This window comes from Protopterus annectens, chromosome 16.part0, assembly GCF_019279795.1.
Source record: "Protopterus annectens isolate FY-2018-M chromosome 16.part0, PAN1.0, whole genome shotgun sequence".
Lineage (NCBI taxonomy): Eukaryota > Metazoa > Chordata > Ceratodontiformes > Protopteridae > Protopterus > Protopterus annectens.
The window spans coordinates 165,481,168-165,507,477 of NC_056750.1; the positions used below are offsets into that span (position 1 = coordinate 165,481,168).

The 26,310-nt window shown below is 42.3% G+C and overlaps 1 protein-coding gene across 1 annotated transcript in view; it reads left to right on the forward strand.

Annotated features, from left to right (window-relative positions):
• Positions 1-26,310, forward strand: part of CCHR16.PART0H14orf93 (chromosome chr16.part0 C14orf93 homolog) — a 670,150-nt gene that overhangs the window by 362,877 nt on the left and 280,963 nt on the right. Inside the window, exon 4 of the mRNA XM_044058553.1 lies at positions 331-392. Within this exon, the coding sequence (XP_043914488.1) occupies positions 331-392 (62 nt within the window). The remainder of the gene's footprint in view (positions 1-330; positions 393-26,310) is intronic.

A 26,310-nucleotide genomic window follows, 5' to 3' on the forward strand; every position in this document is an offset into this window, starting at 1 on the left:
CATAAAGTCTTCAGGCAATGGTAGAACACCAGCTGTGCAAATATGTGTTTCTTTTGTTTTAGCAAGATGAAAGGAACATATTTGGCTGTTTCTGTTGTTTTCTTAAGCTTGGTTTAAAATTACCTGCTTGACAGATGGCTAATTCTTTTGCTTTCCTCTGCCTTGTCATATTGCAGCAGGCATTATGAGCCCCATGTGGTTTTCGTCCTTTAAAACCAGCCTAGCCTCATATGTTCTACTGTTTGCTAACTGCACATGTATTGTATGTCCTGTTTTGAAATGTGTTTGTCTTAGCCAACTCATTTTTTTTTTCTTTTTTCTCTTCCTTAGAAACTTGTTCACAGCATTCACAACCACGTATCAAATAACAAACGCTTCAATGGATCAGAAAGGTACAAAATAATGCTACTTAATTTTAAATTTTCTCTAGGCAGAAATAATGTAAAGATTTTCCAGGTTGACAGCTTTTAAATTGTGTTTTGGGAATGATTTGGCTGTGCTTTAATTTAATATACAATATTTACACCAGGGAGGAACACAACAATAAATCAATTATAACCGCAAGTACAAATCAAAACAAGAAATACCAGAGGAAAGAAAATCACCAAGTACCTGTAAAAATAATAAGGGAGAGTTAGAATTAAGCAAAACAAAAAAAATTCAGGTAAATAAATATATCATTTTATTTATTTATTTATTTGCACATGTTTACCAGGATAGTGGAGGCCCAGGGAGAAAAGCTCCACAATAACATGAACATACAATGTGAATAAATATGAAGTGTATATACTACAAAGGTAATATAGTTAGTAGTTATTTATATTAATGGTAATGACAGAAATTGACTTTGGATAAACAGGTACATTGAAGGGATTAACATTGCATAATGTATCAGGAATTAGCACAGTAAGGCTTTCACCTAGCATTGTTAGTAGTAGATAGTTAAACAGCAATGTTAATATTATTAGTATTAAGCAAAGCATAGTGAGGCTTTCACCTGGCATTGTTGGTAGTAGGTATGTTAAACAGCAATGTTAGTATTATTATGCAAAGCACAGTGAGGCTTTCACCTGGCATTGTTGGTAGTAGGTATGTTAAACAGCAATGTTAGTATTATTATGCAAAGCACAGTGAGGCTTTCACCTGTTATATGTTATACAGCACTGTTAGTATTATGCAAAGCATAGCGAGGCTTTCACCTGGCATTGTTAGTAATAGCTATGTCAAACAGCAATGCTAATATTGTTAATATTAAGCAAAGCATAGTGAGTATTTCACCTGGTATTGTTGGTATAAGATATGTTAAACAGCAATGTTCGTACTGTTAGTATTAAGCAAAGCATAGTGAGGCTTTCACCTGGCATTTTTAGTAGCAGATATGTTAAACAACAATTTTAGTATTGTTGGTATTAAGCAAAGCATAGTGAGGCTTTCACCTGGTATTTTTAGTAGTAGGTATGTTAAACAGCAATGTTAGTATTGTTTGTATTAAGCAAAGCACAGTGAGGCTTTCACCTGGCATTGTTGGTAGTAGGTATGATAAATAGCAATGTTAGTATTGTTAGTATTAAGCAAAACACAGTGAGGCTTTCACCTGGCTTTGTTGGTAGTAGGTATGTTAAACAGCAATGTTAGTATTATTATGCAAAGCACAGTGAGGCTTTCACCTGGCATTGTTGGTAGTAGGTATGTTAAACAGCAATGTTAGTATTGTTAGTATTATGCAAAGCATAGTGAGGCTTTCACCTGGCATTGTTGGTAGTAGATATGTTAAACAGCAAAGTTAGTAATTATGCAAAGGCAGTTAGGTTTTAAACGGTGGAGACTTGGCACAAGTACAATGCCATATAGAAGATGGGTAGTGTCTTAGAGAAGTTTTGCAAGAGGCAAGATTTTGAGTAGTTCTAATAGTTAATGGTGGGACATTCCAATTGTTGGCTACAGAACAAGACTAAAGAAGCCGGCTGGCTGGCAGTTTTGTTTTTTGTACTATCAGAAGGAGCTGATTCTTGGATCTGAGAGGTCTTTTTGGATACTAGTAACTAAATATTGAACTGAGAGCAGGACAGTCTGATGGTTTAAAGATTATTTTGTGTGCTGCTGATAATTATAAGTAGGAGAGGTACTGTGGTAGTTGTAGCCAGTTCAGAGTGTGTAGAGCGGTACAGTGATAAGTAGAGTGTTTGGTGTTTGTATCGAGCTTTGCAATTTTATTGTAACATGTCTTAAGCTTAGATTTTAGAGAAGATTGGATGTTAGTAAAAAGAGGGGCACCATATACAAGAGAGGGTAGTAGGTAAGTGGAAGCAAGGGCTTGATTTGTGGTGGAGCTAAGGAAGCATTTATGGCTGTAGAGAATTACAAGCTTTTGGTGAGTTTTGCTAATGCTATGATGAGTATGTAGGTCAATTTTAAGGTGTTTGTCTATAATTATCCCTAATAGTTTGTGTTGGTAACAACTTCGATAGTTGTGTTACTTTTTGAATGTATAGTGAACTGTGCTTTGTTTAGGGGTGTTATTTTCTTAGGGGTGGATAGTATGAGCTTGGTTTTGTTTGGGTTAAGGGATTTACTGCAAAAAAAAGGAGAAACAGTATCTGTATAATTTAGGAATGTCCCATTTTAAGTGAAAATTAACAAATGGTTTCTTAATTATCAAGGCCTGTCTGTTTTGTGGAATCTACTTTAATGTGTTGTGTGCAGGTGAAATATTTCTGTACTAATTTGTATAATATATTCAGCACCAGTCAGAACATGGCTAAAATGTGATCTTACTAACTGATACATATGGAATCACAGGCATTATTTTGCATTTATTTGGACTGCAGTGAAATGGCATACAGTACAGAATATCTGCTGCATACACAGATTTCCCAAATGTTTTCCTGGCCTGCATTCATCTTTATTTCAGAAGGTGAAGTTCTCAAAAAAGAAGATAGGACTTGAAGGTGAAGAATGAGATTACCATTTAAAATAATCCAACAAATCTGAGTGTCAAATCATAAATAGGGTTTCCTGCAGTCTTGGTGTGTGTTTGGTGACTGTGAAGTGGCTTCCCCCCTCAACAAAGACCTTCCATTGATGCAGTGGGTATGAAACTTCCTAGAATTATCCAGTACAGCAACCCTCCAAGTTGAACGAGTATGGATCGGACAGAGTCCCTGTACTGTAGAATCATGTTTAATGTGTTTTGAATAGACTAGTACCCAGGTTGTGTTATTAACAACTTATGTAAAAGCTGCACATTCAGTGGGTCTACTGAAAATGGATTTTGGCAGTGCAGGCTTGCAAACTTAAGTCGGAATTCATGTGGCAGGATCATTAGTGCTGTAAGTCAAAGACAAATCTTCCTGGTGTAAATTAACGCTGTGAACATGGATACACTGGCAGCTCTAAGAACTTGAAATAAATGTGCTTTTTGTAACTTAGTAAAAAAGCAGGGGCTTTTTTAAATGCCACTTGCAAAGTACATCATGATGTTAACAGATCTGATGGAGAACTAAAAATCCAGGTGTAGAAACAAAACTATTTTGCAGCTGTCTTTATCAATTACAAACATATTTACAGTCAGAAAAATGGCAAAATATTATAGTACTAGAGAAACTGATGTGTTCAGTTAATTGATTTTTGTATTAATTGTTGTTTCAAAGTGCTTTACTTAAAGCCCTAAATACATTTGAATTTAACTGTTGATGATCGTGTTGGCATGACAGCATGGCAGTGGGATTCGGAACTGTTTTAAATTCTCAGATTTGTAAGTATGAGGCCCAATAGTGAGACTGAATGGGCAAGAATGAGGTGTACATATACTATCCAAGGTCATTGTGCCTTTGAATATTCTCTTTTTTCAGAGGTGTGTCATTCTCAGAGTTAACTTGTATAAGTAAGCAAGAGTTGGGGGCATGGGGGAATTACCCTTTTGCAAAAAAAAAAAAATTAAAGGAGAACAGTGATTGTTGGCATTTACTGGTTTGCCGTAGCTTTTCTTTTTTTCCTTAATTGTGGGATTTATTGCAGTAAGGAGCCAAGGTATTTCCAAAGTTGATGTCATCAGTCAGGATTAGACACAGCAAGGTGAGGGAGTGTGTCACAGGAGTGACATAACAACGGTCATTATCTCTGTCCCCTGGTAGAGGTTAAAGGTTTAGGTGTCATGCTGTTTGTGATGTGACAGAAGCAAAGGCCGTATATTTCTGCAGAGTCTCCAGTTCCAAAGTATTTAAGTGAAATAAAATATTGCTCATCTTACATAAGTGGTCCACGGAGGCAGTGCTCATTAACAGCTCATCTGCATTTTACCACCCTCAAATTCTGAGTAAGGCAAATTCTGCTTGCAGTAAGGGCACCCATCCTGTGACTTGTCACACTTGACTTCATGACTTTAGTTCTAGGAGACATTAAGCAATGGAGGGAGCTGCCAGATGATACCCAGTTACATTGGGTTTTATTAGGGGTCTTGAGTAACTAGAAACAGGAGGACAGCAAATAGAGCTTGCTTCAGTAGATGATAAAAAGACCAGCAGCTTTACTGTTTGCTCACAAACACATGCTAACTCCGTCTGTGTTACAACTAAATAAGTTGACGGTCAAATGGGAACATCCTTTGGCATAAAATCATATTTTCCTCTAGCCTTTAGAATTGTTGGAAGTTAAGAAAAGAAAACATTCACTTCAGCAGACAGTCTTATTTTCTTAATCAGCAGTGTCAGCATGCAAGGTATCCCATAAGGTTTCACAAAACTATGAATCACCCTCTTCACTCAGGACAGAGTTCTACACCACTCCCTTTCATTTAACAATGGCATCATTACTGAATGAGTTCTTACTCACTTTTGTGAGTCTTTTATGAAATTTCTAACCAGCAAAAATAATAAAACTGACAGTAATGCTCCAGTCAATCAATACTCATTTATTTTCCAAACTGTTTGTACTAGCAGCATTTTGAAACTACTGAACAAACTTATTACAAATTGTGGACATAAACTAGTTAAAGTTAATGTAGGTTCACCTTCAGTCACTTGGATCGTAAGTCTTTGTTCTTTAATATTTCACTTGGTTATCATTCATTTCCATTAGTAAAGAAAATACATAATAATGTTCAGGGGGTTTTGGAGGTCATATGACACTTGAATGGTGGGTACAAAACAGTAGAAGCAATCTTGCATAAATGTATGCAAGCAACTTCATCTCAAAAACAAATTTTAAAAACTGCAAAGCTTCCTTTCTAGTGGGATACAAGTCTTTGTAAATTATACAAGAAAAAAATGTATATCACAAATACAAGAAACACCATAGATCAATGACTAAAACTACATTAATCAATTACATAAGAACTTTAAATTTCGCCTGAGAAATAAAAATAACTTACAAAATGAAGCTAGAAGCAATGCCTAAGAATAAAAACATTTTTTCAATATGTAAACTCAGGACGGAATAAAACAGTTAATAACCTCTGTATCATTATAAGGCACTATTCTGACAGAACAAAGATAATAGCTAATGAGTTTAACATCTATTTTTCAAAATCTGAAACTTTTGACTTCAGGAACAATATTATCCCTATAGAACCTTTACTAACTAATAATTATACATTTCCTCTTAAGTCTGAACAACTGATGAAATCTTTCTTTAAAAAAGACTGGTACTAAAACATTGATGGAGCTGGTTTAAATTCCAGCTACACTTATATATTTTACCTGGAACATAATCAGTCCAGCTGTTTACCTAAAACTTAAACTACTGATGGGATGTAAAGTGCCTGTATTATGAAAACAAAATATCATCTTGCCAGTTTATAAAAAGGGTAATAAACTCGATACCGGCAACTACAGGCAATTGGTCTGACATTGATGCTTTGCCAGTGTTAACAGAGATGCATGCTAAATATTCTAACTAATCCCAACAGTCATGGTGTTAGCAATGCCCAAATCAGTATGGTTTTAGCCCAGATAAGTCAACACTATGATCAGCTTATTCAGGCACTACACACGTTGATTTCTGTTGGGGTAGTGTTTTTAGATTTAGCAAAAGAGCCTTTGACACCATTTCTTATTAATCCATAAACTTGACTTTAATGTGCTATAACTTTGACCCCTATTTTGGTAAATTGGATCAATAACTGGCTTTCTAGTTACACTCAGTACAAAGAGCTCACTCAAATTTCCCACCTGTCACTTCAAGCATGCCTCAGTCCTAGGACTGTTCCAGATTAATTTACTTTTTTCATGTAGTCTTTCAAGTAATCATTGCTCGTTTGCTACATACACCAGTGATTGCAAGGTGGGTTTTATAGAGAGTTCTAGTGAGGATTACTTTGCCATCTATAAATTCTTAAATGAGCTTTCAGTTTGGGCGGTTAAGGTTGAATTCAGTTTCACTCAGAGTAAGTGGCAAGTCATGCACTTTGGTATACCAACAATTAAACATTATCTAACTCTTAATGGTATAATTTTTCATGAAGTAAGTGAATATAAAGAATTAGGAATTCTTGTAACTCCTGATTTTTATTTGCTAATTGTGTATTGAAAATAGAGATTAAGACTTGTGGGACAGATATTTCAGTCTGTCTTCCTAAGAGCCGAATATGGCTTAATTCAACTATACAAAACTTGCATACAATGTATTCTTAAATCCAGTAGTACTTTTTGCATTTACCCAAGAACTCAGTTAAATAAAATTGAGATTGTTCAAAGGAAATACCCCAAAATAATTCTTTCATCAAGGAACTTTAGTAACCCTGATAGGCATAAATAATTTAAATCATTGTCTCTTCACAACAGACACTCAGGGCAAAAGGCGATTTAAGGTTTTCACTGATAAAATTTTAATTCTCAATCTCATTGGTACAGTAATACAGATTTTTGTATTACACATTGCATAAAAAAAATCTAAGAGGCAAATTCTTAACTCTGGTTCCCTTTGATATCAGGTTGGCATCAAGTATTGATCGTTAAATTTTACAGCTGGATGGGAGGGGAAGGTATTCCATGTAAAATTTTAATGAAACCGTTTCCCTTGAAAACCCATGATTCTAAACACTGTACTTACTAAACCTATGAGAAACTTAAACCAGGCATCCCAGCTCTGGATAATCATCCACCAGCATTCTTAAAAAATGCAGTGTACACTGTTGTTTGTCCAGTGAACATCTTGATTAACAGTTCAATAACAGTGTCCCATCTCACTATTATCTATAGTGCATCCCACACTACTCCTGCTCCTGTGTCTTCCATCTTCGCACTGAAGTACCTAAACAAACCAATACAGCCAAAGTTCCTTCCACACATTATCCTGTCCATAAATCTACCACCCAACCTCCCCAAATCTGTCTTTCACCCACACCCACTCCACTTCTCAGGGCCATGCCAACCACTCCCCATGTCCATTCTCTTTCACATCATTCTCAGCTATCTTCTTTCAAAACAACAAAAAATATATCTTATCATAATAAAATGCCAGAAGCTACTCTTTAGAGCATATACATTTTTAACACTTTTACTTTTTATAGGAAATATTGATCCCAACTCTGGCTCTAATTCCAAACCTCAAACAACAACATCCATCCACCCTGTCCACACTCTCATGTGCTCTTCTTAATGCCTACAGAGTTTAAAACAAATGTGATTAGGTTCATGCCTTCATCCAGCACCATAACCTAAACATTCTAGCAGTGACATAATCCTAACTGTTTAGTGCTTTACTGTTGTTAAGGGCTCCTCAAGGGGTTTAGGTTCCTGCTCCTCCTTGGTCCTCTTCTTCTACTAAAAGGCCCAGAGTATTCTGAGGAAGAGGTGGATTCTGATGATGAATCCCTTGCTTATTCTACCCAGATCCCTTTTCCTTTAGACTATGGGTCTGAGGAGGAGGAATCTCAAGATAATCCTTGTGAGGAAATTTCCTTTGGGAACACAATCTCTAGGATGATGGAATTATTTTTAAGTGGGATTCTGCCTAGGTTTCGGATATCCATAAGAGGTTCTATGAGTTACTGCAGATGGAATCTCCTAAACCTGCAGCCATTCCTCCTGTCTTGGCTACTTTATTGGATGTTTTTTCCACTGCCTCTAAAGCACCAGATTTTCTGCCCCCTGCTCCCAAGAAGTCTGTTAGATTGTATAGGGTGCTGGAGGATTGTTCCTTTTTGTTTAAATTCCTGCTGCTGACCCCTCTGTGGTGTCTGTAGCCTCTGATAAGCCATCTCAGTTGCTTCCTTCATCCAAGTTACTACCTTCTGGCAAGGACAGTAGAACCATGGATAAGCTGGGCAAGAAGGTTTATACTTCAGCTACCCTAGCTTTAGGGCTATTAATTATCAGACCCATATCTCTAGGTATATCTTGGCTCTTCTTTCGCAGGCTTGTCAGCTTTTTCTTATTTTCCAGACTCTGAGATAAATCTTCTGCTCTTTCCTTGCTAGGGGCTTCCTCTCAGGTAGTTTGTCATTCTATCAAATGTAGTTATAATGCAGCAGATGGCTGTCCTAGAGCTGCTGCTTTTGGTTCATTTCTGAGGAGATATTCTTGGCTTAGGCCTCAACCTTTACCCAATGATATTAAGGCTAAGATTATGGATGCCCCTTTGGATAATAAACTTTTGTTTGGGGAAGGGGCTGCTGGTTTATTTAAGCCTCTTCAGGACAAGGGGAAGGCTTTATAGGAGCTTAAGCATGTCTTTGTTTCTCCTGTGCCTAAATTTCAGTGAAACTACCCTTCTAAGCCAGCCTTTGTTCATAGGCAGTCTCACCCTCTTTCTAAAGGTAAAAAGGGTCATAAAGGGACTCCTCCTGCTAAGGCCACTCAGACTGTGGGGATTCTTAAGCCTTTCTTTCTTGACAAATCAGGTGCTATCTGCCTACCCACCTGTTCCGAGCCACATTCCTCTTTCTCTTCCTCTTCGGCTCCGAATTACCCAGGATTCTTGGGTTCTGTCACTCATTCAGCAGGGGTAATTCATGGTCTGGATTTCCCACCCTCAATTTATGGGCATTCCTCAGCCTCCTCAGGAACAACTTCCTTTTTTCCCAGAGGTTCTTCGAGACCTCTTGTCTCAGGGTACTATTCAAGAGATGCCTGTGTCCCAAAGGGGGAAAGGGTTTTATACAATAATGTTTCTAGTGCCCAGAAAAGAAGGTACTTGGAGACCTATTCTAGGCCTCTCCCATCTAAACACCTTTCTGAAGGTGCCTTCCTTTCGGATGTTGTCCCTTTAGTCCCTTTTTCCTCTCTTGCTCCCTCAGGCCTTTCTGGTGTCTCTGGATCTCAGGGATGCGTATCTCCCTATTCTGATCCATCCTCTTTTCAGGAGATTTTTGCATTTCTCTGTTGCTTCCTGGCATTTTCATTTCTGTGCTTTGCCCTTTGGCCTTTCTATTGACCCAAGGGTATTCACCAAATCCCTCACTCCTCTGATTGCCTTTTGCAGGCTTCAAGGGATCCAAATATTTCCTTATTTGGATGACCTGCTGATTCAGGCATCTTCTCCAGAGGTCCTTTTGCAAAATCTTAATTTTACAATTTCCCTTCTTCAGAGCCTGGGGTTCATGATAACTTCAAAAAGTCTTCCCTGACTCCCTCTCAGGATCATGTTTTTCTGGGTTGCAGGATTCAGACGGTGCCAATTTTGGCATCCCTGCCTCCTCCAAAGGCCTTAACTCTCATTTCTTTCTTTCAAACTCTTCTTCCCCTAGCCTGCATTACAGCGAGAGAGTTTTTGAGAGCTCCGGTATTCATGGCTTCCACCATTCCAATGTTCCCTCTGGCAAAACTCCACATGAGGAAGTTCCATTGGTTTCTGAAGTTGGTGTGGCTTCAGCATGTGCATCCTCTAGACTTTCCAGTTCCTGTTCTCCCATGTCTCAAGAAAGAACTTCTGTGGTGGATTCAGCAGTTGTCTTTGAATCCAGGGCTTTCTTTTCGACCTCCTCTTCCCTCTCAAGATCTGTTCACAGACGCTTCAGATGTGAGATGGGGAGCAACATTTGGCTCTCTAAGGATTCAGGGAGTGTGGTCACCTCATCAGCAGAAGGAGTACATCAACGTCAAAGAGATGAGAGCTCTTAAGCTGGCTCTTCAGGCCTTTCATCCTCTCTTTTCTCCGGGGCCTCTCAAGGTATTCACAGCCATGTGGTATATCAACAAACGGGGGTATGAGATCTTACCGCCTTTACCGGCTGGCAGTTCTGGTAAGGGATTTGGCTATCCAATATCAATTGACTCTTCAGGTGGTTTATATTCCTTCAGATTAGAACGCTGTGGCCAACACTCTGAGTAGGTCCTTCACTCAGTCCCACGAATGGATGCTTCATAGGGATGTGTTTCTGGACATTGTTCAGTAGTGGGGTACTCCTCAAGTAAATCTCTTTGCCTTCCCTCTGAATAGACAACTTCCTTTGTTTTGTGCCAGAGTCCTAGGTCCCCTGGTAAGGAAAGTGGACACCCTCTCATTTTCTTGGAATGGGATGTTTCTTTATGCATTCCCTCCCCTTCCTCTCGTTCTGAGAGTCCTGTTCAAGATTCAACAGGATGCTCCCAAAATCTTGTTGGTGACTCCCTTTTGGCTGCAACAGCACTGGTTCCCTCTACTTCTGCATCTAGCCAAAGGCAATCATCACAAGTTACCTCACAGGTTGGATCTCCTCACACAAGACAAAGGGTCTCTCTTCCATCCCCACCTGTGTACGCTTCAACTGACAATGTGGGTGATAGGGTTTTGATCCCTCATAGATGCCTTTTTTCTGAGGACGTGCTGCAAGAACTGCAGAAGGCCAGAAAACCTACTACTAGGAAATCCTACTTGTCTAAATGAAAGAGGTTTTCTATTTGGCGTCTTTCTTGTGACCTGAACCCACTTTCTGTGGATGTTCCTTTGGTTCTCTCTTATTTGTGTGAGTTGCTCAGTGCTGGTTTGGCCTATTCTTCTATTAAAGCCTACTTATCAGCTTTTTCTGCTTGTCTGCCTTTAACTTCCCCATTAGCTTCTAGATTTGAGGCTAAACAATTTCTTAAAGGCATTCTTAATATTAGACCTCCCTGGAGCCTGTTCTTCCTCCCCGGGATCTTAATTTCATTCTGGAAAAATTGACTCAGGCTCCTTTTCAGCCTGCTGTTTCAGCTTCCTTGCAACATTGTTCTTGGAAGACAGTTCTTTTGTTAGCTCTTACTTCTACCAGATGGGTGTCTGAGTTGCAAGCTGTTATGGCTTGTCCACCTTTTTTGATATTTCATGCGAACAGGGTGCCCTTGCGTACTAATTCTTCTTTCATGCCCAAGGTGGCTAATGAGTTGTCACTTAATCAGTCTATTAATTTGCCTACTTTTCTCCCCTCTCCGCAATCTGACAGTGAGAGGGTGCTGCATACCTTAGGATGTGCATAGACAGCTCAGATTTTGTTTGGATAAAACTACAGCTATCAGAAAATCTGACCAGCTGTTTGTTTCCTGTCATCCTAGGTCTTTAGGTTTGTCTGTTTCCAAGCAAACTATTTCCAGTTTGATTTCAAAGGCTATTTCCTTTTGTTACACTTTTCATGGTGAAAGCCTTCCTTCTTCTGTAAAAGCTCATTCTACTAGAGCTGTGGCTTCTTCTGGTGCTTTTTTCAAAGGCTTGGATGCTAATTCTATTCTTGAAGCTGCTACCTGGACTTCTATGCATACCTTTACCAAACATTACCAGTTGGAATGGTATCACCAGAGCTTGGGCTGGTTTTGCCGATGCCATTCTTTATGGCTTCTTAGAGGGCTCTGCTGCTTCCTCCTCCCAAGTTTCTTCTTGAGCTTTGGCACTCTCCCATTTGTAATGAATACTGCAGCAGTGAATGTACGGACATAGTACAGTTGTGTAAACTCTTACCATAACGGTAGATGTCCTTGCCTTAACCACTGCAGCATTTACTCTCTCCCTCCATCCCCCTAGTTTTTTTTTTCCCTTCCTGGATGTGCAGGTTCTCCTTGGTTTTCCTTGGACTGCTGTTTCTACTGGGGCAATCAGTTCTGAGGATGGTACGCCTGAACGTCACCTTCATGCCCTATGCAAGGAATGTGTAGGTGACATTCAGCGTACCTTAAAGCAATGGTAGACTTTGGTAAACTGGCCAGACGGTGGGCTTCACGGCAGGGAATCCCATTTGTTAAGAATACTGCAGTGGTGAAGGCAAGGACATCTACTGTTGTGGTACGATTTTACACAAATGTACTTTTTGCTGAAATACAGATTGATTACACCTGCTGGGCTACTTCTGTCTGCTTGCCCAGTGACTCTGACACACAGTGCAATCAACATAGTCTGGCAGAATCTTCTCGTTATTAGTCCATTGCCAGAACTTGTTAGGCAGTCTGTTCTGTCCCAGGAAACATATATCTTGACCTTCAAACTGCTTCCATTGTTTTCCCACTGCTGAAGTCAGGATTACTGGCCTGTAGTTTTGTGCTCCACCTTTGTAGCAGGTCACAACATTTACAAGCCTCTGTTCTCCAAGACAACAACTTACTGAGAAATCTGTTAAATTATGTGAGAGATTGTATCAAAATTGTAGCAACTGCTTTTTTCAGATCCCTGTTGGGATCATGCCTGTTTCCTGCACCTTATCATCCTTCAGAATGTCTCCATACCCCCTCTCTACTTCATCCAATGATGTCTCCTCATCGGTCCATCATCCCTTTTCCCAAGCTTCCCACACATGCACCTTCTCATCTGCTTCTTTGGAAAACACTGGTGCAGAATTTTCATTTATAATGTTTCTCTGTTCCTTTGATACCTCATGCTTTTTCTCTTCCTAGAATAGTTAAATGTGTGTCCTGCATTCCTTCTTCCATCACCCACAGTCCTAAAAAAAGACTCTTCCTTTTCATAATGTCTGCTGCTTTTTTTCGCATTCCCTATTTGCCTTATAAACACACACTGCTGCTTTCACGTCTCCACGTGACTCTTCCAGTGATCTTTCCTGTTATCTGTTTAATCCTTAACTCTCTTGTCCTTACTTACCCTCTAGTCCCATAACAATCTCTGTATCTGTACGAATTTAAGAAACTGTGCACTGTAACACCTCACCGGTCACTAGTTATTGCTCATATAGGTCCATTATTCATAGTGTTAATTTGTGTATAGGTTCATAGGTTCATAGGTTCATACTAGGCTATCTGCCCAAGGGCATTTATAAGCCTAGCCCATAGTTATGTGGCTTTCGCCACCCCTTTAGTTTGAATAAAAACTATGCCTATCATTTTGCTGTGCCTCTGTCAAGCAGTGACGCTGAAGTAATCCCTGGGGTATATCTGCAATCTCCCATCCATTGGTCAAGATTCCTCTTGAACAAGACCAGAGAGGTGCTCTGCCTCACATGTACCGGGATGTTGTTCCACAGCATAGGGAGTCTCTGGGTGATGAATCTGTCCCTCCAGCACGTTCTATTTATAACCGTGTCAAGGTTTAAGTCTCCCGCCCTTGTGGTTCTGAGGGATCTAGATTTTTGAGGTGAAGCATATTCATCAAATCTGGGTTTGACATGGCCTTATATGTCAGGCACAGGTCACCTCTGAGCAAGCGGTATGAGACTGAATAGAGCTGGAGTTCTTTCAGTCGGGCAGCATAAGACATATTTTTGAGACCCTTTATCCTTTTGGTGAGGAACTTTTGGGGCCTTTCAAGCTGCAGCAGGTGTCTGGTCAGATACATTCGAACGGGCATTGTACTCAATCATAGGTCTAATAAGTGATGAGTACAGGGGACGATGACCTCCCTTGATCTAGATGTGAATCCCTTCATGATCAGGTGGGTGATATAGAAGGTTTTCCTAACTACTTTAGCAACATGAGTGTCAAACGAAGGCTACTGTCAACCTGGGTCCCCAGATCTCTGATGACTTTTTCTGTGCTCAGTGGATTGCCACCTATATGGTAGCTAGGGGTAGCCTTGTTTTTCCCAAAGGGTATGACTATGCATTTTTGGCGTTTAACTTCAGGCCATGGCTCTGGCACCAGTTATCCATTTCTGTGAGGCCCTTCTGGAGGATATCTGTGTCAGATGTGTTTTCGACTATGGCCAGTTTGCAGTCATCTGCAAACTTTGTCAGCCATAACCCTCCTGTGTTTGCTTGTACTTCAGAAAAGTAGATGCCGAACAAGAGTGGACCCAGGACTGAGCCCTGTGGGACACCACTTGTGACAGGCTTTGAGTCTGACATGGCTCCAGCAACTCTGACCCTGTGGGTTCTGTCACTTAGCCAGTTTGCAACCCATCTTGTGATGTATGGGTTTACATTCAAGCTGATGAGTTTTTCGATGATACCTGAGTGGGGTATTGTGTCAAGGCCTTTGCCAGGTCGAGGTAGGCTGTATGGACTGCCTTTCCCTCATCAATGGCCTTGGTGACTGTCTCAAAAAGTCAACCAAGTTTAAGAGGCAGGATCTGCCTTTGACAAAGCCAAACTGAGTTGGATCCAAAGTCTGCAAGTTCCCTATGTCTTTATTTATGAGTTCCATTATGATCCTCTCCATGGCTTTGCAGATAAGGCTTGTCAAGCTAATGGGGCGGTAATTTCCAGGGTCTGTGGAGGCACCGCCCTTATGAAGTGGGACCACAGTCGCCGTGCGCCACTCCTTGGGTACGTATCCTGAGGTGAGGCTAAGATTAAACAGCTGTCCTAACTGTGGGTTTAATTCCTCATTGAGTTCATGAAGCACACAGCCGGGGACACCATCCGGTCCCATGGATGCTGTGTTTTTGGCCTTAGTGAGGGCAGTTCTCACCTGGGCGTTGAAGATGTTTGGGATGCTACAATCCTCTGGAATAGATATCTCTCCTTTTGGGGGGGGGAGAAGTTTGCACTGAACCTGTCAGCCAGTATGTTGGCAATGTGTGTAGGTTCAGTAATTTTCACATCATTTTGAACTAATTCTGAGCATATCTGGGAGTTTCCTCCTAGGTTTCTAACATAGCTAAAGAAGGCCTTATGATTCTCTTTAGAGTCCTTGGCGATTTTTCTCTCAAAATTTGCCTTGGATGATTTTATGAGAGCTCTTAGTTTTTTACTTATAATGATCAAAGGTGTCTTACCTTTCAAGGATTTTGCTCTATCTTGTAGTAGCTTCCTCCTTTTGTTGTAGAGCTTGTTTATGGCTGGGGTCCACCAGACTGGACGCTTGCCTTTGGTACAGAGAGTCTTAGTTTTGTTTGGGATTGCCTGATCCATGCAGTCCTGTAGGTGCTGGTAGAAGGCATTTGTAAGTGATTCAGCGGTTTGAGTAATGTTTACCACTGGCTCAGGGGCCTTAAAGGAGACCACACTAGTTTTTAGAAGTGTGAAATCGGCTTTTGAGAAGTTTTTCACTGTGGTCTTTTTGTTTCAGGTGGGCGGGATGAGGACCTCCAGCGAGATTAGTTTATGATCTGATCTCACCAGTGAGGGGTATACTTCGGTGTTGAACATTTTGATCCCATGTTCGTGATGATGAGATCAAGTATGTTTTCTCCTCTTGTGGGGATGGTGACTAGTTGTTCCATGGCATTTGAGTTTATGAACTCCAGGAATCTTTGGGTTAGAGTGTTCGGGCTTGAGTAGTGTTCCCAGTCTATATTAGGGTAGTTAAAGTCACCTAGTATGATGGTGTTTGGAGATACATTTATCCCTCCAATGTTTTCAGGAAGGCCATGTGAGGTTCCTGAGTTTGAGAGGGTGGCCTGTAACATGCTACAAATTGCAGAGCAGTCTTGCCTATGGTTAATTGCACCTGGATGGTCTCCGATGCATCATGCGTTGCCACCAACCTTGAGGTGTGGGTGTCCTTTATGAATATGGACACCCCTCCTTTCTTGGTGTTGTCCGGATTTTGGGGCCGGAACGCATGATATGAGGTGAAACCTGTTAGTGCTGGGGTGCTCTCAGGAGCCTTGAACCAGGTTTCTGTCACAGCACAGACATCGATGTTCTCCATATTGAGAAGGGCCTCGAGTGCGTGCATCTTGAGATTGAGACTTCTGGCATTGAGCAGCATTACCCTTAGTTTTTTCCTTTTGGTGTTCTAGGGTGGTAGGTTTAGAATTTGAGCCTTGCCTAAAAAGGCACTATGGGGTGGCAAGAGCCTTTGCCAATATCCGAAGCCCAGGGTGACAGGTGCAAGCCGTCTCTTGAAGCAGCGTGGCTTGTCCAGCATGTCATCCCAGGCAGACAGACATTGGATCCCCTTTGAATGACACCAGAATTTAAGCCAATTATTAAAGCTGATCATCTTATCACTGTATTGTGGCATCATTCTAGGTGAAGGTAGGATACTGCTCAAGGTCAGGGTCATACCTGCCTGGGCTACATAATCAGAGAGCTCCTCGATGTCCCTTTTCATGTAGTCCAAGGAGGTGCGTCTCAGGTCGTTGACACCAGCGTGGACAATGACTGAGTCGTACTTGTACCTGCTGTTGAGAGACCTGAGTGCTTGCGTTATGTGGCGGATTCTAGCGCCTGACAGGCAGCTTACTGTGACCTTCTCTTTACTCAGTCTGGTGAGCGGGACGTCAGTGTGTCTGACTATGGAATCACCAATGACAAGTGTGTCTGGCATTTTGTTTGGCCTTAAGGGCTGTGACTGTTTGACACTCTGACTGTGTGGTCTATGTGTTGCATGTGTTGGGTCGTGAGGTGGTAGTTGTTTGGGTGTCTGCTTTGGTGGCCTCTGCTGTTTTGGTAAATTTTTGATCAGAGCCTCCGAGTATGTCTTTGTGTGAGTATGTGTATGATTTGAAGTTGTGATGGTACCATGTGTGACTGGGTATGTATTGTGTGTGGTTACCTTCTCCTCCTGTCTGGTCTTGCCAGTCCTATGTTGAGAGAGCTCAGCCTCCAGTTTGGCCGTATAGTTGCATCTCTCGCATGTATTTGTGTTTTGTGGGAGAAGGAGAGGATTGTCTGTGTACATGAGGCAGTTGTAACATTGCCTCAATATTCCCAGGTTCACCAGTTGAGCTGGAGAGGACACTAGCAACTGATCCCTTGACATACCAGAAGTAGTAGATAAAGAGACTTTCAAAGGACTGCCGGGGAAGTGGGTTTTAGGCTGGTGGGGTACTATCTATAATAAGAGTGCTTTATCAAGGTGCAAGTACTGTAGGAGTAAGTGCTAGGCTTTACAGATAGAGAATAGTCTACTTGGGAATCAAGTAGAGATGAACTTTTCAGTTATAGGATATGCTGGTTAGATCAGCAGTACAGCTCGAGGAAGGTAGTTTTAAGGGAAAATTGGAAGAGTGGAATTTAGATGGCCCAAATAGTTTAACCTTGTTTAACCGCTGCTCTTGTGTGCAACAGTGGTAACTCAGCTAAATCAGCTTACGCGTTTAGCGTGTTTTATAGCAGGGGCTGAAGGGAGCTAGGAATTGGCCCAAAGCGACCAATGGACTACTAGTTTCTGGCTGAAACTTCACCAAATCAGACAAAAGGCAGCTCAGTGCTTCCCACTCCCACTGGTAAGCAAAGAAACTTCCCTCCTTCCTAATAAGGCAATGGATCAGTAACAGGAACTAAAAACAAAGCCCAGGGATCAGCAACTCTGAAACTGGACTACTCTAGTTCAGTAAGGCGGAAAACAAGAGATTTTTTTTGTTTTATTACAGAGACAAGGAAAAAACAGACAGTAATTGCTGTAAATCGGCTAGCGACTTTAGTGTGTAGCCTACAGAAACAATTTGCAACAATTAGTAACTTAAAGTGCAATAAACAGTGTAAAATGCAGAAATCACTTAAAGTAGCAGTAAAACAGGCGAAATGCAGTCGCTAGCTTAAATAACAGTGGGAAAGCCACAAAAATACTTATATCTGGTAGAAAGTCACTCTTTTAGCTCTCTGCTGCTTGGATCACTCTGCAGGCCACCACGAGGATCTGTGCTGAGTTGGTACAAGCTGGAAAACGCGTGTTTAGCGTGTTTTATAGCAGGGGCTGAAAGGAGCTAGGAATTGGCCCAAAACGACCAATGGACTACTAGTTTCTGGCTGAAACTTCACCAAATCGGACAGAAAGGCTGCTCAGTGCTTCCCACTCCCACTGGTAAGCAAAGAAACTTCCCTCCTCCCTAATAAGGCAATGGATCAGTAACAGGAACTAAAAACAAAGCCCAGGGATCAGCAACTCTGAAACTGGACTACTCTAGTTCAGTAAGGCGGGAAAACAAGAGATTTTTTTTGTTTTATTACAGAGACAAGGAAAAAACAGACAGTAAATGCTATAAATGCTGTAAATCGGCTAGCGCACTTTAGTGTGTAGCCTACAGAAACAATTTGCAACAATTAGTAACTTAAAGTGCAATAAAAAGTGTAAAATGCAGAAATCACTTAAAGTAGCAGTAAAACAGGCGAAATGCAGTCGCTAGCTTAATAACAGTGGGAAAGCCACAAAAATACTTATATCTGGTAGAAAGTCACTCTTTTAGCTCTCTGCTGCTTGAATCACTCTGCAGGCCACCACGAGGATCTGTGCTGAGTTGGTACAAGCTGGAAAAACGCGTGTTTAGCGTGTTTTATAGCAGGGGGCTGAAAGGAGCTAGGAATTGGCCCAAAACGACCAATGGACTACTAGTTTCCGGCTGAAACTTCACCAAATCGGACAGAAAGGCTGCTCAGTGCTTCCCACTCCCACTGGTAAGCAAAGAAACTTCCCTCCTCCCTAATAAGGCAATGGATCAGTAACAGGAACTAAAAACAAAGCCCAGGGATCAGCAACTCTGAAACTGGACTACTCTAGTTCAATAAGGCGGGAAAACAAGAGATTTTTTTGTTTTATTACAGAGACAAGGAAAAAAAACAGAGACAAGGAAAAAAAACAGACATAAAACAGATGTGTTATTGTATTTCCAAACCTTTCACTATTTGTATTTAGTGATGTCCTTCAATTCCTTTGTTGCAGTATTCTTTGCATGAGGGATTCCCTGCCATAAATGATCCTGATGTCCGGCCAGTATAGAAAAGCCTTTTATCACTGCTAGGTACGAGGGATGTCACATGTAGGCCCAAGGCTGGCATCGGCCATAAAAGTGACGTGTGTACATGCCATCCTTAGAAATTCTGTGCTATCAGTCCGAATGCCATCTTTAACCGTCGTTCTGCTCGCCTGAGTTGTTGGTTGCTGTACAAGCCAGTTAAGATAAGTGCCCCATTGTTTTTTTTTTTTTTTTCTTTTACTGTGACTACTGCTTTTATGTCTGAGGTTACATGTCATCCAAGAAAGGCAAATGCTGCTGAAGAAGACAAATTCTACATAAAGCTAGCCACAACCAGTGTCTAGTCTATTTTGTTTACGCCCTAACCATGACCATAAGTCTTGCTGTATATTTCAGGCATTTGTTCCCAAATCCTTGTGCAGCTGCCTTCACTCTATTAATATTTTCCTTGAAAATCAAAGACTTAAGAGGCTAGTACACAACAGTATGGAGGATACGTCGGGCCCTTCTACTGAGCCTGCAAAGAAGGCCAGGAAATTGAGGACTGAAGCTTCGATGCACCTCCCCATTCCAGACATCCCTCTTGAGGCCAGTGAAGGCCCAGAGGCCCATGTGGATTTTGGTTCGGATTCCTCCGTGGGTACCGAAGCAGAAGCTGTCAGGGAGTCAACCACTGGCATGTCTTCGGAGGTGTTGTAGATGTTTGTTTTGGATGAGCAGGGGGAAACTAGGCTCATTATTTCAGAAGGCCCTTGGGGTATTCCTCAGATCTTGGTTTGGGGGAAGTACAGATGACTATTATACAATGCAAGCCTACTTCAGGTCCTTCCACCTTCCACAAGGCTTCTGTGCCCCTTAAAAAAGAAACAAAAAACAAACATCTTCCAGCCCATCAGGAACCTCCACCTGACTGGCAGGCTTTCACACAGGGATTATTTAATGCCTTTATGGCTTTGAAGCCTCCCACTAGTGTTCCCTTTCCTAGCCCTCCCACCACTTCTTCCCCTCAGAAAAGGTTTAGGGAGCAGGTATTATCTGAGGATGAGGATTCCTCAGAGGATGAGTTTTTGGTATACTCTGCCCCAATTTTTTCCCCCTTGGAGTATACTTTACCTGAGGAGGTGTCCAATGGAACTGAGTCACCTTTGGGGAGACTGTTGTTTGTATGAGAGAGTTTTTGCTTGTATGAGACAGTTTTTCAAGTGGGACTGCTCACATGTTACTGATGTGCAGAGGAACTACTACAATTTACTCCAAATTGATTCACCTTCTCCTTCTGCTGTGTCTCCAGTTCTACCAGTTTTTCTGAACACTTTCATTTCTGCTTCTGAAAAGTCCAGACTCTCAACCTCCTGCTCCCAAACAACCAGATAGGTTCTATAAAGTTCCGGAGGACTGTAAATTCCTTTATAAATTCCCTGCTGCCAAACCAGTGGTTGTTTCTGTAGCTACGGATAAGCCATCCAGACTTTTGCCTTCTACTGCTCTTCTCCCTTCAGATAAGGAGATTAAAACCATGGAAAGGCTAGGGAAAAAGTGTGCACTTCAGCTACTCTTGCCTTTAGAGCAATTAACTATCAAACTCTTATAAATAAGTGTGCTTTGGCCCTTCTTTCTCTGGCTCTATAGTAAGGAGATACTGTTGGTTAAGGCTTCAACCACTTCCAGAAGGCTTTAATGCTAAGTTAATGGATGCACCATTAGATAGTAATGCCTTGTTTTGTACTCCAGCTGCTACCTTGTTCAAGTCCCTGCAGGAGAAAGGTAAAAAGTTGCAGGATTTAAAACATTTCTTTGTGTCTTCATTTCCCAAATTCCAAAGAAACTACCCAGTTAAGACCCCTTTTGTCAGGAAACAATCTGAAACTCCTCCTTCCAAAGGTAAAAGGGGTGTTAAGAGCCCTGTTCCTTCTAATCCCTCTCAGCCTTCTTCTACTCAAAAGCAGTCTTTTCCAGACAAGCCAGGTAGTCTGTGACTACCTGGCTCCCTCTGGTCACATTCACCTCTTTCAATGCCTTACTCTCTCACTTACATTCTGGGAACACATCACTCACTATTCATGGGTTCTGTCTATTATCCACAAAGGATATTTCATGGCCTGGAAATCTCTTCCTCCTTTCATGGGAATTCCTCAACCGCCTTGAGAACAACTTCTTTTCTTCCCAGAGGTGTGCCAAGATTTGATATCCCAGGAAGCTATCCAAGAAGTCCCACTGTCACGAAGGGGAAGAGGATTCTACTCAAGGATGTTCCTGGTTCCCAGGAAAGATGACCCATGGAAACCCATTCTGGACCTTTCTCACCTCAATACCTTCCTAAAGGCCGCAACCTTTCATATGCTTTCCCTCCAAACTCAGTTTCCTCTCATTCTTCCACACACCTATTTGGCTTCCCTGGATATCAGGAATGTCTACCTACATGATTTCCTTCTATTCTCATGTTGCAGTATTCCAAACCCTTTGATTTTCCTCTCTTGCTGCCCAAACGTCCGGCCAGTATACAAAAGCTTCTCGTCACTGCAGGGTACATGGGACATCTGACATTGTTTAAGGGAACGTGGGCCATAAAAGTGATGTCTGCATGTGCCAGACCTCAGAACTTCTCTGCCACCAGTCAAACGTCAGCTGTTCTTGCCGTACCAGCCATCGGATCATCTTTTCAAAGATAAGTACCCCATTGGGGACGTTTCGTTCTTTTGAGTCACTGCATGCCTGTTTAGGTTCATGTCACCCAGGAAGGGAAAGTGTAGGTGCAGTCATCGGATCCTCCATAAGGACGCTCATGAGCTTTGCCTTTTCTGTTTAGGGCCTATGCATAACCATAAGTCCTGCTCCATCTGTCAAGCCTTCGTCCCTAAAACCTTATGCAGCCATCTGAATGGCTTGAACATTTATTTAGAAAATCGGTACCTTCCCTGCATAGCTTTAGCCATCCAGTCACCCCGTCAAGCCACCTAAGAAAAAAGCCAAAGTTGCTAGGCTTGACTCCGTTGCTGCACCTCCTCCACTCGATGTCCCTCCTGTGGCCAACATTAGCTTGGAGGAACATTCGGTCACCGACAATATGGGTATAGTGGGTACTGTTGGGGAAGTCACAAAACCCAGAGCAGAAGGCATGTCCTCAGAGGTAATGCAGACGTTGGCTATCGACAGTAAGGGGGAACCTTGGCTAGTACCAGCCACCCAGTCTGGTCCTTCCACTACTGCAGATGTTAGCGAACCTAGACCTAACTTGGCCCCTACACCCTCTAAGCCCTCCCTGAAAAGAAAACAGAAAACAAAGCATGTTTCTTCTCCTGTAGAGAGCCAGCCAGACTGGCAGGCATTTTCTCAGAGCCTCTTTAATGCTTTCATGGCTCTTAGGCCTGCTACGCCCTCATCCTTCCCAGTGTCTCCCCCTTTAATTAGCCCTAGGCCTCAGGCTCAAGATATTTCTTAACCTGAAGCTGAGGACTCCTCTGACTCCTCTTCATAGGATTATCTGTCCTATGTCTCCCAGTTACCATTTCCCCTTGGTTTTGCCTCCTCAGAGGAAGATTCTGCTGAGACAGCTCCTCCAAGTGAGGATCTCACCTTGGGGAGACCATTTCCAAAATGAGAGAGTTCTTTCAGTGGGATTCCACTGAGATGACAGAAGTTCAGAAAAGATATTATGAACTTCTACAAATGGACACGCCTGCTCCTTCAGCTGTACCTCCAGTCTTGCGAGCTTTTCTGTATGCTTTTAATGTAGCCTCTGTGAATCCTGATTCACAGCCCCCTACCCCTCAGAAGCCTGACAGATTCTATAAGGTCACTGAGGGGGGGCAAATGTCTTATTAAAGGGTTCCTATTATAATAATGAAACGGTTGAAGATCGAACGGCCTAAAACGCGAAAATGCCATTCATCAATGAGTTTTTTGTGAGATCATGGTACAGTGAAGATTGGAAAATTTGCCCTTTCCTCACTGTAGAGCAATCTCAGAGTTGATATATATAATTAGTGGGGGCGCAGCCACCCACAAAAGCAACTTTGAGGTACGGCATTTTCTGCTTTTAGGCCGTTCGACATTTGGTCTTTTCAATGTTATAATATAGATCCTTATGAAATACCCTGTAGCAGACCCTGGTACTATAAGCCCTCAAAACTGCTTCCATGCACCTCAGTTCTCCCTAGGGATAAAGACAGCAAGGTCATGGTGTACCTTGGAAAAAAGGTTTATACCTCCGTTACCTTGGCATTCAGGGCAGTAAACTATCAAACTCATATGTCAAAATATGCCCTAGCCCTGTTAGGACAAGCCATTAAGCTTCTGACTGAGATCACATATTCTCCTGCCAAGGCACAGATATTCAGCTTCTTATCCTTATCTTCTCAGGTCACTAGGCATTCCATTAGATGCAGCTACGATGCAGCTGAAGCCTGTGTCAGATCTGTTGCATCTGTCTCAGTTCTGCAAAGAGATTCCTGGCTAAGGTTACAGCTCTTACCTGATGATATTAGGGTAAAACTGTTGGACTCACCTCTGGATAACTCTGTCCTCTTTGGGACAAAGGTGCCTGAGTTGTTCAAAACCGTACAATAGAAGGAGGAGGAGTTACAGGACTTGAAGCACCTGTTCGTTTCTCCTATTCCCAAATTCCACAGGAATTACCCCTCAAAAAAACAATTCATAATGAAACACTCTGCTCCCTCTCCTCTTTCCAGGGGCAGAAAGAGCAACAGGAAGCAATAAACTCCTTCCAGGCCTGCTCAGACTCCAGCCCAGAAGCCTCAGTTTCATGACAGGGCAGGTAGTCTTTGACTTCCTGCCATTACTGAACAAATCTCTCGATCCACCCCCCTTTCCCTAAGACTCTCTCACTGTCTCCATTTGGAAAAGCATTACATCAGACAGGTGGGTCTTATCCATCATAGAAAAGGGTTATTTCATTACCTGGATCACAACACCTTCCTTGAGGGGTATTCCTCAGCCACCCAAAGAACAGCTTCCCCCTTTTCAGGCAGTTATAGACAGCCTTATTGCCCAAGGAACAATTCAATTTGTCCCTATGACAGAAAAGGAAAGGGGTTTCTATTCCAGACTCTTCCTAGTCCCAAGAAAAGATGGTCCCTGGAGACAAATCCTAGATCTTTCCCATCTCAGTTTTTTCCTGCAAGTACCCAACAACTGAATGCTTACTCTGCAGACCGTCTTCCCCTTGATTTTACCTCAGGGATTCCTAGCCACCTTAGACATCAAGGATGCCTACCTGCACATCCCCATAAAGCCAAATTACAGGTAATACCTACGCTTCTCTGTGGGCTCCTCATATTTACAGTTCTCTGCCTTGCCCTTTGGACTTTCTACAGCACCAAGGGTCTTCACCAAGTGCTTGGCACCAGTGATTGCCTGCTGCAGGACTCAAGGGATTCAAATATTCCCTTAGCTGGATGCCCTACTGATCCAGGTAGACTGTTCAAAATCCTTGCTTTGCCATCTACAAACAGTAATATCAGTCCTGCAAACACTGGGCTTCAAGATAAACTACCACAAGTCCAATGTGAAGCCGTCTCTGGACCAAGTATTCCTGAGGTGCAGGATAAAGACTGATGTCATGAGGGCCTTTCTGCCACCTCAAAAGGTGGAAAACATAAGGTAGTACCTGCTGTCTGTCCTTCAAGTCACAGTCTTGACTGCCAGGCAGTACCTCAGACTTCTAGGTCACATGGCTTTGACTACTCCCATGTTGCCATTGGCAGGTCTCCACATGAGAAAGTTATAATGATACCTAAGGTCTATATGGACACAGCGCTCTCACCCCCTAGAGTACAAAATCCCATTCCTACCTTGTCTCAGGAAAGAGATTCTCTGGTGTTTGAATCAAGTGACCTCCAATCCAAGACTCCCTTACAGGCTTCCTTGCCAGTACAGGAGATGTACACGGATGCCTCAGATCTGAGATGGGGAGCAGCCATGGGTTCCCTACAAGTCCAGAGCACTTGGTCAGACTCCATCAGACAGGAGCATATCAATATCAGAGAGATGAGAGCAATTCTTCTGACCCTGAAGGCTTTCCAACATATGCTGAAGCAGGCCCCCCTAAAGCTGTTCACACAGGGATATGTTCATGGATATAGTCCACAAATGGGGTACACCTCATGTAGATCTGTTTGCCTCCCCTCTGAACAGACAACTTCCATCATTTTGCACCAGGCTACTCAGTCCTCTGGCAAGGACAACGGACACCTTCTCTGTCTTTTGGAAGGGGATGTTTCTGTATGCGCCCCCCCCTTCCCACTTCTTCAGAAAGTCCTACCGAAAATCTAGCAGGACAAACAAAACATCTTGTTGGTGACTTCATTTTGGCCAAAACAGCATTGGTTCCCCCTCCTTCTGCATTTAGCCAGGGGTAATTACCACAAGTTACCTCACAGAGTGGACCTTCTCACACAGGACAAGAGATCACTAATTCATCCCAACCTACAATCTCTGAACCTTACTCTGTGGGTGGTAGAATTCGGATCCCTTATAGAACACCTTTACAATGAGGATGTGCTCACATTCCTGCAGGAGGCCAGGAAACCTAACACCAGGGGATCTTATTTGTCTAAATGGAAAATATTCTCCATATCGTGTGTTCAAAGACAGCTGAACCCTTTTCAGGGTGATGTTCCCTTGGTACTGTCATACCTGTATGAACTCTTGCAGACACGGTTGGCGTACTCCTCTGTTAAAGCCCACCTTGCTGCTATTTCAGCTTGTCTGCCTCTGGACCCCCTTTGGCATCTTGGTTGCCTGCAAAGTTATTCTTAAAGGGAATGCTGCATCTCAGGTCCCCCAGGAACCCCCCACTGCACTTGGAAAACAGTACTCCTGGTAGCCTTGACATCAGCCAGGAGAATGTCAGAGCTACAGGCCCTCATGGCTGTTCCCCCTTTCCTCACCCTCCACAAGGAATGGGTAACTCTTAGGACCAACTCTTCCTTCATGCCCAAAGCAGTCAATGAGTTATACTTAAACCAAGCTATTCAATGTCCCACATTTTTTCCTCATCTTGACTGAGAGAGTCTTACACTCCCTTGATGTGTACAGACAGCTTAGGTTTTACCTTGACAAGACCAAGTCTATCAGGAGATCAGACCAGTTGTTTGTCTCCTTTCATCCCAGGGCTCTGGGGAAAGCAGTGACAAAGAAGACAGTTTCTGCCTGGATTTCCAGGGCAATTTCCTTCTGTTATGTATACCATGGAAAAGCTTTAGGATCTAAGATTAAAGCACACTCCACTAGGGCAATGACTTCACCTGGGGCGTTCTTTAAAAGGCTGGACATTGCCTCCATTTTAGAGGCAGCTACATGGACCTCTGTCCACACCTTTACCAAACAATATAGATTGGATCACATTTCCAAATCCAGGGCTGGATTTGCCAGGGC